The sequence below is a fragment of the Nesoenas mayeri genome (assembly GCF_963082525.1).
Source record: "Nesoenas mayeri genome assembly, chromosome: Z".
NCBI lineage: Eukaryota > Metazoa > Chordata > Aves > Columbiformes > Columbidae > Nesoenas > Nesoenas mayeri.
The window spans coordinates 66,189,237-66,205,364 of NC_137542.1; the positions used below are offsets into that span (position 1 = coordinate 66,189,237).

Below are 16,128 nucleotides of genomic sequence, written 5' to 3' on the forward strand. Positions count from 1 at the left end.
GGGGGGAACGTGGTGGGCTCTGCCGGCGGCACCGCACGGCACCGCACCGCGTCGCGTCGCGTCGCCCCGCCGCAGCGCCACTCACCGCGCCGAGCCGAGCGGAGCCGGGCCGAGCCGTACCGAGCCGCTGTGCGACCGCGCCGCGGCGGCCGCAGGTGCCGCGGAGGAGGAAGCAGGGGCGGGCGGCGCTGGCGAGCCAACCGGGGCCCGGCGCGGCGGCGTGAGTCACCAGCGGCCGCGCAGGGCGGCCGGCGGCTGGTATAAGAGCGCCGCGGGGACACCTCCCCCCGTGCATGTCTCCGTCTCCCTCCTCTCCTCCTCGCCTCTCCGACCGCCGCGCCTGCCTGCCTGCCTGCCCGCCCGCCCTCCCTCTTTCCGTCCCTCCGGCACGGCGATGCGGTCGGAGCGGCAGCGCGGAGACCCGAGCGCCACGGCGGCGGCCGGCAGCGGTGGCCCCTGGAGCGGTGCGGGGCGGCGGGCGGTCCCGGGCTGCTGGGCGCTGTGCCTGCTGCTCGCCCTCAGCTGCCTGCGCGCCGCCGCCGACGGTGAGTGCGGGGCCCGGGGGGACTGGGGCGCGCACCGCGGAGCTGCTCCCGCCGCCGCCCTCCGGAACAATTTCTTCTACTACCCTTTCCTTTTTTATTTTTTATTTATTATTTTCCCGTCTCTCAGGCTGCTTGCCCATGGTGCTGGGGGGAGTGGGGCTCTGCTGAGGGACCGGCCGGGCGGGCCCGGGCTCCCGGGCGGTACAGGGGGGTGCTACGTCCGCGGTCTTCTCCACCGTCCCTCTTGTCGGGGGAGGCACCGCCTTCCCCGCCGGGCCTCAGGCGGCCGGTGCCCCGCGCAGAGCCGGTGAACGTGGGCCTAAGCCCCTGCCCGGCCGACCCTCCCCGCCCCGGGGACCACCTGTCCCGGGAGAGATCCGGCTGCCGCGGGAGGATTTATATTTTTTTGTTCTGCGCTATTCCTGGTGCTGAGGGGAGGGTCTGCATGCCTGATGCTCACCGGGATACGGGGGTCGGGCAGGATTGGGGCTTTGTCGCGGTGGAAGAAAGAGGAGCCCTTGGAAAGCCTGTGGCGTTGAAGGTGCTGTCAAACTGCTGTACAACTTTGGCTTTGTGGCATCCAGCGGCATTGGCATGGCTCTGGTTGAGGGCCAGTGGTAACTACCACAAGGGATCTCCACCTGGTGGCAAGGTTGAGTCTTGCCGTGCCCGATCCAGTCTTGCGGGCTGGGCTCTCACGAGTAGCGCTGCTCATGGCGAGCTCCAGGGTTGCCTCCCAGTGTAGACGCTGTTAACCCCTATGGCAGAGGGATCTGCGTATTAAGCCAATTGGGTAGCCAGTTAAGAACATATCCCTCTTGAGTGGAGGTTGTATTCAATCTGACTCCTTCCTTCAGGTCCAGGCTACTCTCCTTGGTGGTAGGTGGGCATTTGATGTCTGCGTTCTTGTGTGGCTCCCTATCTCCTGACTAGGGCCCTAAAGTAGGCCTCTGTGTCAGATCTTGGCTGTGGTGGTAGTGCATACTTAAAGGTAGTTGTACCTTCTAGTCCTAGCTGTATATGCAGTAGTTCAAACCCTGGGTCTCTCAAGCAGAGCCTAGCCAGGGGGTTGTTACATCCAGCCTTCATGCAAAGAGGAAGAGGGGAAAAGTCTACCTAGTTACTCCTCAGTTCCCAGTCATGTAGACTGCTCACGTCTGGTCTACAACAGACATGATTCAACAGTATATAAAGGGCCAAGCTGGCTGGCACTGAAACTGCTAGTGCGCTGTAGTCTGAAATCATAATAAGAGATATGCAGTGGAGGGCAACTCTAGTCCACCAAATTAATCTGATTCTTCCCTTAATTTGAGTTAACAACCCCACCATCTCTGTGCTGCTAGTAGCTGCAATTGCCAGGATCTGGAGGGAGTCTAAGCTAGTTCCTAAGCGAGCTCTCCCAGCATTTCCCAATCACTGTGGCAAGCTTTTCTCGGACTTGGTGTCAGATGACCGCACACAAGTGTCACATGTTTAAGGCTGCCCAGACAAGTAATCTGACAACTTGCTTAAGGGGCTGAGACAAACAGTGACAGCAAAGGTATGGGTAAAGCTAGTTTAATTTCAGTAGTCATTGTAACTCTGCTCCTTAACCTCACACAAATTGGTGCTTATGAGCCAATTTTTAGTAAGTAGTTATCTGGGGAACAGGTATGTTAACAATCACAGGTTCTAAAGTCACTGGTTCCCCATATCTTTTGCTTAAACCTTATCCCAAGGAGGAGAAAAGGTATGAAGGTGCTTCTGGTGTAGGAGTAGCACATGAAGAGAATCTTTGAGTTAGTGGTTAATTGATGCTGATCTGTAAATCATTAAGTGTCCAGTAACTGAAGCTGCAACTGAGGTATGACTCTGCTTCAAATAGCTACAAGTGAGGTATGACTCTCTTGCTTCAAATAGCAGTGGATTAGGCTGGTAGTGCAATGGCAAAATGGTTACCTGGCTTTGTGGAACTGTACTTGGTGTAACACAGGGGACCTTAGTTAGTTACTGGCTGGAACTAACCTTTGTCTTATTTGGAGCTAACTCCAAGTGGCCTTTAGAGTTTGACAGACATCTTCAGGAGTAGCAACAGCTCATGACCTTTACTTTTGTGCACCTGTGTGGGTGTTAGGTGCTGTCACTTCTTTGCTTGTTAGTGGCTTAACAAAAGTAGCTGCTCTGACATTTCACTTGGTACCAGCTGCAGAAGTGACAATACCTTCTTGGAGTGGCTTGTTGTGATTGGCTTGTTGGAAGGGTTGTAATTGTAAAGTTACAGCTGTTACTCCAAGTTCAGTTACTGTTTCATTTATCCTTCTGTGCAGCTACCCTGTAGCATTTGGTTGAAGTGATGTTATGTTTGTAAGTCACAATGTACTAGGCAGTCTTAGCAAGCCTTTTCTGGTTATTCTGGCTTGAAATAGAGTAACTAAGAACTGTGGAGTTATTTTGGGATCTCCTGAGTGGCAGGCTTAGTCTAGTATCTCCAGTATGCTATTTTGGGAAAGGTTGACTGTTCTCACTCTGAAAGCCTGGATGAGAATGTCTCAAAACTAGCAGGAGTGAGTTGGTACGTATGTTTAGGTGGTAGTTCTGTAATAACTGGAATAACATGTCACCAGGGTTTGCAATCAGAAGGCCACTTCTGCTAGAGGTTAATGGACAACAAGGTGATGTCAGGCATGGAGCAAGCTGATAGCTTCTGCAGCCTCTCTAAGCTGGCTGGGGTGTGCCTTATAGCACAAGGCAAGGTACTTGTTTGACAGCTCTTGACCAGAGAGTAGTAGCTTTCAAAAAAACATGCTCTTAGAAAGTGCATGCTGGTGCAACTCCCATCCTGACAAGGAAAGGAGGAATGGAAATACAGAGCACAAGAACTGATGTTGAGTTTTTTGGCAGTCTTTGTACGCAGCTCCCATGAAACTAGTTGTTATGGCTCTACTGTGTCTAACAAGTGAGTGTTTTAGTCAACCAGTGAGACTGCTAAAGCATTAGAAGAGCTCAATAACCTGCTGTTTCAAATCCTTCACTTCTAGCATGAATTTACATGAGATACTCAGAAGGTAAAGTTGCCTGTGTTGTCCTTGCTTATACTCTGTCCAGGATTTGCCATTGCCTGGTTCTTGATGACTAGCCAGTATAATCTGAAATGGCTAAATAGCTTCTTTCCACTTGGAAGCCGTCTTGCGTTTTGCATGTCATACACAGAGGATACAAATTAACAAGTAACATTCTAGTGAAATTTTATGCCCTCTGTGCCCTGGAACGCCAAGACAAAGCACCTCCTTCAAATGATGTAATAAACCAAAGAGGAGCAGGAGTCTTGCATCATGCCATAGACAAGGGCAGCCAACACTAATGCATGAGCTTATACACTTGCCAGCATACATTACATGAAACAGCTCTGGCTTAGCTGCTGAAAAGGGCATTGAAGCTGGTGAGAGGCCTGGAGTACAAGTCTGATGAGGAGCAGCTGTGGGAACTGGGGCTGTTTAGCCTGGAGAAAAGGAGGCCAAGGGGAGACCTTATTGCTCTCTACAACTACCTGAAAGGAGGTTGTAGCATGGAGTATGTGGGTCTCTTCTTCCAAGTAGCAAGTGATAGGATGAGAGGAAATGGTCTCAAGTTGTGTCATGGGAGGTCCGGATTAGATATTAGGAAAAAAAATCTTCATGGAAATGGTTGTCAGGCATTGGAACAGTCTGCTCCAGGAAGTGGTTGAATCACCATCCCTGGAGGTGTTTAAAAGACATTTAGATGAGGTCTTCAGGGACATGATTTAGTGCCAGAGTTAGGTTATGGTTGGACTTAGTGATCCTGAGGGTCTCTTCCAACCCAAATTTTTCTATGATTCGAAGAAGCAGGCTGCTGCTTTTAGTGACAGTTGTAACGTGGCTTCAAGATAAAGTACATTCCCTTGAGGGACAGGGTCATACAGTTTTAGAGCTGAAGATGCTCTAGAAAATATACTCTAACTAAAAGCACCACACAGAAACCGGTAACTTACTCAAGTATGCTAACAAATCAAGACCATTATCACTTTGGAGACAACAAACAATTCCAGAAGGAAGTGATAAAGTATTTTGCTCTCCTAACATCACACTTGATCCAACTTTAATAAGCAAGTTCCAGAGAAGTAATCATATTTCTGTTGTATATTAAGGAATGTTTCTGGGTGCCCTTGTTTGAGGAGTAACTTAAACATAGAAAATTGTTGTTCAACTACAGAGCAGATATCTAGGCTATCTTTACAGACATCTCGGGGATTCTGCTGTGATGTGTTAGCAGCAGAGTACTGAAATGCTAATCCAGCCTGAAGTTAGTGAAGTTTAAACCTATTTTGCTTGAAGTTTGAAGAGTTTGAGAATGCAATGTTAGGTGCTAGACAACAGAAGTCATTGTGTACATATATCCCTTTGCCTTGCAAACTTGACCTTGCCTTGAAAAGGAAAACGCAGTAAGAACACTGAGGCTGGTTTACTGTTGTCTGGCAAGTAGGTTGTCAGCATGCTTAAATTCTGTACTTGTACTGTGAAGGAAAGCTTCTTGCTCTGCTTTCATGATTGAATTAGGTGACTACAAAGATTCAGAACTCAGATCTGGTTTTATGTTCATGTTATGCTGTTTATTAAATGGGTTAACTTGTTGGTCAGCAGTGGGGGAAAGCAAGGAAGTATTGCTTAACAATATTGGGACTTAGGTTCATTTTTTCATTGAAGGTGCAAGAACAAAATGTGAAGAATCCCAGTTCCCATGTAGTAATGGACGATGTATTCCTTTGCTCTGGAAATGTGATGGTGATGAAGACTGTTCAGATGGCAGTGATGAGAGTGCCTGTGGTAAGTAATCAAAATAAATAATACCTCTGTACTAGTACTTGCTAGTTGGCAGTGGGGGCTTAGCAGTGGGTAGCTGGAGAGATGCTTATCCCATCCAGCGCTCCCAAAACTCAGAATACAGAGTAAAAGACAAATTTTCTAGAACAACCTGGGAACTATCTTGATGCCTTATGTCCATCTGAGGCAGTTATGCTTTTCTGAGTGCTATAAAAGTCTCCTGGAATTGGTGACTGAGAGAAGTTTGTGACCAGAACTTTATTTATAAGGGTGGTGACTGTCAAGAACAATATACAGGCCTGTTCTTGGTTGTTGCTTGAAGACATCACAGAAACTGTAACTATTAGCCCTTAGCTATTGGCTATTCCAAGGTTAAATGCCATGTTTTATGTGTGAAAGTGAATCTGCTGAGTCTCCTGTAAACACTAAGTCTAGCTTTGGCTGCCAACTCTCAATTTAAGTGGGCACAGAGGCCAAGATGGATGACTAGATGTACTTAGAGAGGAGGCAGAATGGACTCATATACAGTACTTGTGTGGTTGTGCTCAAGCAGACCTAAACTGTTACCTTAGGGTTACATAGTACCATGCTTCTCTAATGCCTTGATAATAAACTCAGAATTCAAAATATTAATGTCAATAGACCTTACTTTAACTTCGGTGCATTTAAAACAGCAGCTATTATAGCAACAGTCTCTCTTAACAATAGCAATCCTTCATTGCCTGCTTGCAGGAATGTAAGTGCTTCTCTGTGTGTAGTATAACTCTCTAGGAAGTGTTATTGTTGTCATTAGACTGGTGGAAGACACCGCCAGACATCCAAGAACTAAGGGTATTGCATTACTTTCCTAGAGCAAGGCAGCTTTTCTCTAGCTGCAACAAACAAGCCAAGCTCTAGTGCCTAAACAAGTGGCTGTCCTTCTCCCTTGCAGTGAAGAAGACGTGTGGTGAATCTGATTTTGTGTGCACCAGCGGTCAGTGTGTGCCTAACAGATGGCAGTGTGATGGGGATCCGGACTGCGAGGATGGGTCTGACGAGAGTGCTGAACTGTGCCGTAAGTGAGCTTGGCTTGTCAGTGCAGGCAAGCCTGCAGGGAGTAGCACTTTGACTTCTTACCTGCTTGTAGCCCATCTTTCCTCCTAAAGTAAAGATGAACTTCTCGTCTTGGAGAGCACCTTCCTAAGTGTTAGCTTGGCTTTGGCCACATTGGCGTCTTGATAAGACTTTGCTATTTTAAAAGATGCAGAACTGAGTTTTGCTGGCAAACAGAAGCAGCAAGCGCAATATGGCAGGCCTGACCATTACTGTGCCTTATTCACCAAGTGATCTCTGTCCTCCAAGACAATTGCTTTGCAAGATAACCAGAGCTAGTGTAGGCACTGAATAACTGACTACATGTTGGGGGGTTGGTGCAAAGGCTTCACTGTGAGGTCTTGCATTTGGCAACCCCATCTTAAGTGTGGTGATTGATCCATGAAGCTTCATTTTTCTGTATCAATAGGATTCGCACTGAGGAATACTTCAGCCCCAAGTCCTACTGCACTTTGGCATTACTCCTGCCTACTACGTGTTATAGTTCAAGCTTCTACAGTGTAACTGGTGTGCAATCGCAAAACTACCGTTACAGAGATACTCTAAAATACTAATCTATTAGGAGCTGGAAGCATCTTTTTTTACTGAACACTACAAACTAGTGTAGCATCTTCCATTATGGAGCCATCAACTTAGATGGATGCTGGCATCTAAATAACTGCAACTTTGTTCAGAGCTGAAGCCTTTCAGTCTCAACTTTCAGGACAACTGCTAAAACCCAAGATCAGTAGCTCTTAAATTTCAGAACTCTTAAATTGAACTTAAACTTTTTTCAATAGATATGAGAACATGCCGGGTAAATGAAATCAGCTGTGGTCCTCAGTCAACCCAGTGTATCCCAATGTCCTGGAAATGTGATGGTGAAAAAGACTGTGACAGTGGAGAAGATGAAGAGAATTGTGGTAAGGGAAGAAATGGTGGCTGCATAACTCTATTTGAAATTGATCTGTCTGGAAAGGAGCTAGCTGGGCAGTATATCTGGGAAGACAAATTTCTCATAGTTTCAGTATCTCCTTAAACCTACATTCATCTTATATTGCAGCCTGCTTAACAAAGTGGACTCGTTCTAATACTCTTCTGTCCTGCTAGGTTAAGGACTACAGCAATATAAGCTACGCAACATTTTTCTTTGGTCTCTGGCTAATTTTGGCAATTGCCATAGGCTTAGTCACATGTCAGGCAAGCCATCAGAACTTGTTCACTGCAGAGTTTCTAAACAGGTTACTCTAGTTGCTGCTTACATTAACAAATGGTCTTCTAAAAATGTAGTAGTGATTTGTAGCCAAGGGCTGATCTGCTTTATAGCCCTGTCCTGGAGTATTCTGTGCACTTGTCTGAAAGTGCACTAGAGAAGCTATGTTGCAGGTGTTGGGGGGCAGCTCCAGGCTGGTAGACAATTGAAGCTGCCACTTCCAGCATTAAAGTGCAGCATTCCTGATTTATTCTAGTGAACTTGCATATGTATGAGTTTTCTGAGCTGTCCTGAGACAAATTTGCTGTAACCAGAGCCACAGGGCTGGCTTCTGTCAGAGCCACCTTACCTGGACGGGCTAAGGAGATATCTTGAGACTTCTGATATGTGTCAATGGAGTTGCTGCCTTACTCAACAAGGAGATGCCTTAATCTGACAAGTAAATCTGAAGACAGCATTTCTAATGAAGCTGATAAAACTATCAGCCAAGGCATACTGAGCTGCTAGCGAAACTGCTATTAAACCAGTGTAATTTGTACTGGCATAAGTTGTGTATGTGTGTTTAATACTGCAGGATCAACTGGTGCAAGATCTTGATCTATTATCCCCAGTGGTCCAGGCAAATGGGCCACTGCTGTCCTCAGGACAGGCACAAAACACTTCAATTTCAAACTGCAGTGCATGCTCACCATCTGGCTACCTTATTCTTAGTCTGTACTCTAGAGTTAGCAATTCTCTTACCTTCTGTCTCTGGTCCACAGGGTTTGAGCCTGTTTCCTGAAAGGCTCGCACTCTGAAGCAGAACAGCCTAGCTGCTTCTGAAGAAGGTTATTTTCACTCAGTAGCTCAAAATTTATGCCTCTGACTCATAACATCCAAAGACAAGGAAGACAGTCTCTGTGGGGCCCAAGTGTCCTGTAGGTGGTCAGTTAGGTTCTCATAGAGCCTTATATGGGATGCTGATTTTCTGTCAGCTAACAGCTGGTGAATAACCTGCAAAACAAAACACCTTCGTTCAAAAGTCTGCCTTCTTATGATAATCTGATTATCTCTCTTACTCCAGGCAATGTGACTTGTAGTCCAGCAGAGTTCACATGCAACAGTGGGCAATGTATTTCCAAGAGCTTTGTCTGCAATGGTCAAGATGACTGCAGCGATGGCAGTGATGAGCTGGAGTGTGCACCTCCTACCTGTGGAGTTCATGAGTTCCAATGCAAGAGCTCCACTTGCATCCCCATCAGCTGGGTGTGTGATGATGATGCTGACTGCTCTGACCAGTCAGATGAATCTCTAGAGCAATGTGGCCGCCAGCCTGTACCTCCTGTGAAGTGCTCTGACAGTGAGGTGCAATGCGGCTCAGGTGAATGTGTTCACAAAAAGTGGCGCTGTGATGGAGACCCTGACTGCAAGGATGGAAGTGATGAAATCAACTGCCGTAAGTTAACTTGGCCCTTCTCTAGGAGGTCTTGTTTGGCTCCTGTTTTATTTTCTTTCCTTCAGCAGACTTCAGGAGTTTAAGTCTGTAATGGCTGTGTTCTCAGCTTCTCGGACCTGCAGACCAGACCAGTTCAGATGTGAAGATGGCAACTGCATCCATGGGAGTAGGCAGTGCAATGGTGTGAGAGACTGTCTGGATGGCACTGATGAAGCAAATTGTAACAATGGTAAGTGTGGAACTAAGCAAGAATAAAGTCTTTGCAGACTATCTAAGCTGGTAGTTGCCCTCACGGTCTTCATTATCTCAGTTATTCAGTGCTCTGGACCTGGCAAATTCAAATGCAGAAGCGGAGAATGCATAGATGTCAGTAAAGTGTGTAACCAGCAGAGAGACTGCAAGGACTGGAGTGATGAACCCCTCAAGGAGTGTAGTAAGTGAACAAATTCGTTACACAATGCTGACCTCTAGGGATGCTTGGAGACAGCCTCGGAGCTGTCAGGTGTTGTCTGAAATGCCCAGCTGCACTTCCTTGGTTGCAAGCAAATGACCAAGAGCAACCTAGTCAAATAGACTAGTTTTATCACAGCCAAACTTGCTGTTGGGATGACAGAAGGCACTTGAAAGCATTAGAAACTCTCAGACTTCCAGGAGGTTCAATATTTCTGTTGTTGCCAACTTGTAACACAAGTGACATGCTGATAGCCGAGCAAATATGATTTGGGTGAGAATCTTCAAGTGCCAGACTGTCATGTGTGGCAGGCATCACTAGAAAATGGATGGGTATGTGATAAAGCACCGCATGACTCAGACTTCAAGACTAAATGTGTGTGCTGTCTCAGAAATGGCCAATTCTTCTCTTCTAGATGTAAATGAATGTCTGGTGAACAATGGTGGATGCTCTCATATCTGCAGAGATCTCGTTGTTGGCTATGAATGTGACTGTCCAGCTGGGTTTGAGCTTATAGACAGGAGAACCTGTGGAGGCAAGTATCAAGTAGGTTAACATAGACCCTACTGATGTTGTGGAGATGAGAACAAATTAAACTGTTGTCTTTGCAGATATTGATGAATGCCAGAACCCTGGTATCTGTAGTCAAATCTGTATCAACCTGAAAGGGGGCTACAAATGTGAGTGTAGCCGTGGCTATCAGATGGATCTTGCTACTGGAGTGTGCAAGGCAGTGGGTGAGTATTGGCATAAAGCTTTTATCCCCACTTCAAAATGAAGTAGCAAGTGATGCTACTTCCTGCTACTCTGGTTTTGACAGTAGTTGTTGTGCAGTTACCAATACAATTTGTACAGACCTGGACACTCCCAGCACCTTGAATGATGCCATGATACAGCACTTAAAGCTGCCTGACAAACTGCTTGTGTCTTCACCTTGGGCAGGAGGACCCTCCCCCATCAAGCTGTGGAGGGAGAAGAGGATGAGGTGTGGTACAGCCAAAACCTCTGTCAGCATCCACTAGCAAGTGTGGCATGGCAAATACTAAATATGATGACTCTCAAAATTTGTCATAGAAGAACAGTATGTGACTGCATGTCTACAAGTGCAGATAACACTTACACTCTTTTCACAGGGAAAGAACCATGTCTAATTTTCACCAACCGCCGGGATATCAGGAAGATTGGGCTTGAGAGGAAAGAGTACATTCAGCTAGTAGAGCAGCTAAGAAACACTGTAGCTCTAGATGCTGATATTGCTGAGGAAAAGCTTTACTGGGCTGACTTCAGCCAAAAAGCAATCTTCAGGTAAATGGGCTTGGCTTCTGAACCCTACTGTGCTCCCTTAAACCAACGCACACTTAACCCAAGATGCTTCTCTAGGCTCTGGTCATGAGAACTAGATTCCTGATGTCCTAAAGACAAAGTACAGTAGATGCAAGTTCCCACAACTGGCAATGTATATGCCTATTGCACTTCCTAGTATAAGTGCTGCTACAACTGTACAAAAGGACTCTGAAAAGTCACAAGTGCACCTTCTACATTGTCTGCCTGAGATCTGTGTGCAATGTTTGCTGGGACGTGCCAAATGGTAGTATCTGTGGAGGAAGGAGTTCAACGCAAGTAATTCTTATCTTCCAGTGCCTCTGTTGATACCCGTGATAAAGTTGGAACACACATCAGAATCCTGGACAACATACACAGCCCAGCAGGAATTGCTGTTGACTGGGTTTATAAGAACATCTACTGGTCTGACTCCACTGCAAAGACCATTTCAGTGGCTAGCCTAGATGGCACAAAAAGAAAGGTTTTGTTCTCCTCTGAGCTGAGAGAGCCAGCTTCTGTTGCTGTAGATCCTCTCTCTGGGTGAGTATTTCTCCTGGTTCTCTTAAGAGTGGACCTATCAGCTACTCCATGTCCTGATAACTGACTTAGGTAGCCTTTGTTAGTTATTGGTCATAATTAAGAGTGATACTACACAGTACTATAGTGCATCATACAACATAAATTCTGCTTCACAGCTTTATGTACTGGTCAGACTGGGGTGAGCCAGCAAAAATTGAAAAAGCAGGAATGAATGGATTTGACAGACAGCAGCTTGTGACAACAGAAATCCAATGGCCTAATGGAATTGCTCTAGGTATGTTGAACTTGTTTCTGTGCCAGAGGTATTCTGGAGCTTTAGCAATTTGTTTGCTACAACAGCCAAGGTCATCCTTTGGAGGAGTATTTTCAGCTTCTGAGAATGGGAAGTTCCTGTATGCCTGGAGACACTGCATCAGGCACAGATAGTGCTTCTCAGATACTGAAATAGTAACCTTTCTTGCACTGCTCTATATTATGGTTGAGGCACAGACCACTTAGGCAGCACTGCAGCAGCCTTCTGCATCCCAGTGTGGTAAGACACTAGGGCAACACTGCAACTATTCTTGAACGTATGGGTGTTTCAACTTTGCAGGAGGCTTTTGAGGTTTTCTCCATTTAAATAGTAAATATTTGCCTTTTTTCTTTTTTCCCCTCATAGATCTTGTAAAAAGCCGTCTGTACTGGCTTGATTCTAAACTACATATGCTGTCAAGTGTGGACTTGAATGGCCAGGACCGTAGAATAGTGCTGAAGTCTCATATGTTCCTTCCTCATCCTCTTGCTCTAACAATATTTGAGGTAAGAATGACTTTCTGTAGTAATTGTCAAAGATCCTCTTCTTGCTAGTATATGTCTAGTAATTATGGTACTCATAGTAACACAGAGATAATGACTTGCAATTATTCCCTTCTAGGACCGCGTGTACTGGATTGATGGAGAGAATGAGGCAGTCTATGGTGCCAACAAATTTACTGGAACAGAAGTGATTACCCTAGTGAACAACCTCAATGATGCACAGGACATCATTGTGTATCATGAACTTGTCCAGCCTTCAGGTAACTATATTTTGTAGTTAGGTCAATGTATATTTAAGAAGCCTACCCTGTTTGGATGGTGGCAAATGATACTGCTCCCCTGTATACGGTCTACTTTTCTTCTACTTAGTGTGATTGGAGCTTCTAACATAAACATTGCCACTGGGTTTGAGAGAAAGTCTAGTTGCAGTTGCTCTCTCTTAGGCAAAGGAGGTACAAATCTATAACCTACAGAGACAAGTAACTCTATTTGAACAATTATTGAGTAAATAATCATGCTGTACACCTGGAGTATGAAGGCTCACTCCTGTCACTTGCTGTACCAACAGGCAGGAACTGGTGCGAAGAAAACAAGGCAAATGGAGGCTGTAGCTACCTGTGCCTGCCTGCTCCTCAGATAAATGAACACTCTCCAAAGTACACCTGTGCATGTCCTGCTGGATACTTATTGCAAGAGAATGGTCTGAGATGTGCAGGTATGGTAACATTACTGGAATATTTTCCAGGATGGATGGGGATGTGGAAGCAGTGGGTATATGGAACCTTTTGTAGGTGAATATGGCAGTATAGGCTGACAGCTTTGCATAAATTAATCTGATGTAACTAATCATGGAGGGGGTGGTCTTCTAGCATGCATGAAGCTCACCCTCAAAGTCTGCAGGTGCTGTTCAAAGTCCATGCCTGGCTTCTGCATCACTGTCATTTGCAGCAGAACTGTGTACCTCCATGGCTTTCTGCAGAGAGCAAGCACATGCACAGAACATACTGAGCCCATCTTGTATAAAACAAGGGGCATAAGCTAATACAGCTCTACAGCGTATAAATAGTGTTAGAAAAGCTAGTAGGCTAATCTTGCTGGCCGAGGAAGTTTGTTTGAACCTCCTTTCGTGGTTCAGACAAACATGCTGCTGCTTCTACCCTGAGCACTGACTATATGGCAAGCTTGTTTGTCCAGTGGAGCGGAACTAGAAACTAAGGCACCACTTACTCTCTTGTATGTTGATTCTGATTGTCCCAGAGCACTGAATGAAAGGATGCTGTCCTCTCTTGGCTGCTGTAAAGGGTTGGTATAGAAGGACAGTACCTAACCAGTAAACTTACTCAACTAAAATCTCATTCAGAAAACCTGAGGTGAGGGATGAGGTGGCTTACTCTTGTCATGACTCTAAATACCCATAATTGATGCCTGATTAACTGTCCAGCCTTGTTCTTGGAATTATCTTTATCAAAAACCCTCAGCTGAGGATATGCTAGTGAAATAACTAATATCAGTGTTTCAGACAAAGCTAACAAGCTGCATGATCATTCTGCCATCTGCTAAACATTCACTACCATGGCTAAGCCATTGCAGAACTTCAGGATTAACTGGGTTCTTGATCTATAATTAGTTTCAGGTACTGGAACAACTGTGGCTTACACTGAGGCTAAAGATACCAGCACAACAGAAAAATCTCCAACTGTTGGACTAGTTCCTGGAGGTACTGGTCCCAATAACTCAGATTGCTAAACATTAGAGAATTAAACACAAACTGACCCACTAGCATACTTGACGTTTTCTCCTCTGCATGCAAGTGGAGAACACAGGCCAGATCATGTTTGTAGCACAACAGCTGAAGCATGTGATAAACAGAATTAGTTTACTTATGACACTGAGAAGCATACAGGTTCTGTGAAATCCCAGGACTGTTCAGAGAAATCAAGCAATTAAAAAAAAAGCTTCCTACTAATATAGGATGAAGCCTGTTAGGCTGTTCTTGCAGTGTGTCACTGAGAAGAATGATATATGATATCAGCTTGTGGGCTTAGGAAGTGCTTGCATCTGATAAAGTCTGACAGCCTGTCAGTAAGTAAGCTTACTACTTGAAATTCTCATGCAGGAGTCAACATCAACGGTACAACACCTGAAGTAACTGCAACTGGAGGAACATCAGCAGCTTGGACTGTTCTTCCTGTCTGTGAGTACAACATTCACCAGCCTTTAGGACCCCTTGTGGGACAAACCACTCCTAGTCAGGAGCTTGGCTTGATCCTCCTCCATACTTACAGTCTGTTTCTTTCCACAAAGTATTGCTGGTGATGGCTGCAGTGGCTGGCTACTTCATGTGGCGTAACTGGCAGCACAAAAACATGAAAAGCATGAATTTTGATAATCCTGTCTATCTGAAAACTACAGAAGAGGACCTCACAATTGATATTGGAAGGCACGGCGGTTCAGTAGGACACACCTACCCTGCAGTAAGTAAACCTATTGACATATCTGAGGCTTCAGCTTATTCCTCAGAGTAGACATAAAGACTACCAAATTATATCTGACTTAAGGTTAGGAGAGGTCTCTGCTCTTGAAGCAGCTGGATGCAGCCAAACCACTGGGCTGAATCAACTGATAACTTGTCTTTTTAGTCAAAGTTGTAGTAGGCAACTACTATCCTATAACTGAGATGGAGTAGTCAGTTCTTAATACGGTCACTAGCCTTCAGAACTAGCCAGTTCCAAACTACTGTGTAGTGAGAATGTATTGTTTTGCATCTCATTAGTGCAATTGTAGATAACCTGTACTTATTTTGTACAGATATCTGTTGTGAGCACAGATGATGATATGGCGTGAGCCCTGGATCAGCAATCACTTCCGATATACTTGTGTTTTACACTCTTTGGGGATAGTAACCAGGTTTGTGGCTGAAAGACTTCCTCCATTCTTGGAAGAAAGAAGATACTTTCTGTATGTATGGAACACTTATGTAAATAGCTATTTTATACAGCGTAACAACAAACTCTGTAAATACCTGTCCACAACAATTCAGCTTTTAGTGGTTACTGTTTTGTCAGTAACCCTTGGGCTGGTCAGTCAGTAACATCACTGACCAAATATAAAGCACTTTCCATAGAAAGCCATATTCCAGCCACAACTTGTAACACCTGTACATATGTGTATAGGCCACTTGTAAATATTATTCTTAGAAAATCACTATCAAGCACTTTGAAGTATTTCAATGTAAATTATTGTACACTGTGTTTTTCAGTTATTTGGGCAATGGCAATAGGAAAAAACGGGTTACTATGATTGCCAAAAATTTGTAAACATAAGTCATTTTGTATGTATGATTGAAACAATCTTGTCTGTTACCTCTTAGAGGTGTACAGGCATGAGTGCTCTTTCAGAAACCACTGTAGATCTTAAATGTGGAGAAGGGGAAAAATAAAATAAAATAAAATTAAGCAGTTAAAGTAGTGGTCTCTGTTATTACATTAGTACTGAAGCAAAATAAACTATCTCCTAAATTGAAAGCTTGAGTTAGCCACACTGCTGCCAGCCAGAACATGAAGTATCCTTGCGAAGGATGTTATCCACAAGCTCAGTGGTGTAAAGCTCTTAGTAGTTACTCCCCATGGCAAAGCCAGTGCAGGTTGGATCTTGGTAGCTGCTACCCCTGTACAAAGGAGTAGCAGAGCTGTGACTTGGCAGCTAATAGTGGCAGCCTGCTCCTTGAGTCTTAGTGCTGGGAAGCCCCAGTTGCTATGTGTGTAATGACAGAAGTCCCCTGTGGTGAGCAGCAAAAAGCTAGCGTCTCCTTCCCTGTGAGAACTCAGTTCATTGTAGTGGCTCTAAGATACTGGTCACTTGAAGTACTGGAGCCTTTGTCTTGGGTCACCATAGGAATGAAAAATAAATTATACAACTGTTCGGGGTCTGGGAAGGTG

The 16,128-nt window shown here is 45.2% G+C and overlaps 1 protein-coding gene across 2 annotated transcripts; it reads left to right on the forward strand.

Moving 5' to 3' along the window:
- Positions 1 to 274: 274 nt before the first annotated feature.
- Positions 275 to 15,170, forward strand: VLDLR (very low density lipoprotein receptor). 2 transcript variants are annotated; one of them, XM_080362303.1, is made up of 19 exons: positions 275 to 545; positions 5,246 to 5,365; positions 6,294 to 6,416; positions 7,234 to 7,356; positions 8,710 to 9,081; positions 9,188 to 9,310; positions 9,392 to 9,514; positions 9,948 to 10,067; positions 10,144 to 10,269; positions 10,666 to 10,837; positions 11,171 to 11,395; positions 11,551 to 11,669; positions 12,054 to 12,193; positions 12,309 to 12,450; positions 12,759 to 12,905; positions 13,818 to 13,907; positions 14,307 to 14,384; positions 14,495 to 14,664; positions 14,999 to 15,170. In XM_080362303.1, exons 1-19 carry the CDS (start codon positions 395 to 397, stop codon positions 15,032 to 15,034), a joined length of 2,700 nt encoding a protein of 899 aa, XP_080218429.1. In that variant the 5' UTR covers positions 275 to 394; the 3' UTR covers positions 15,035 to 15,170. The 2 variants fall into 2 exon arrangements, with proteins under 2 accessions (XP_080218429.1, XP_080218430.1); XM_080362304.1 differs by lacking the exon at positions 13,818 to 13,907.
- The last annotated feature ends 958 nt before the right edge of the window (positions 15,171 to 16,128 follow it).

Excerpts from the sequence above, each read along its gene's own strand:
- VLDLR (XM_080362303.1), top strand. The coding sequence starts at position 395 with ATGCGGTCGGAGCGGCAGCGCGGAGACCCGAGCGCCACGGCGGCGGCC. Across the intron at positions 9,311-9,391 it reads TGAAGCAAATTGTAACAATG|TTATTCAGTGCTCTGGACCT; the intron begins GTAAGTGTGGAA and ends TCATTATCTCAG. Across the intron at positions 12,906-13,817 it reads GAATGGTCTGAGATGTGCAG|TTTCAGGTACTGGAACAACT; the intron begins GTATGGTAACAT and ends ATCTATAATTAG.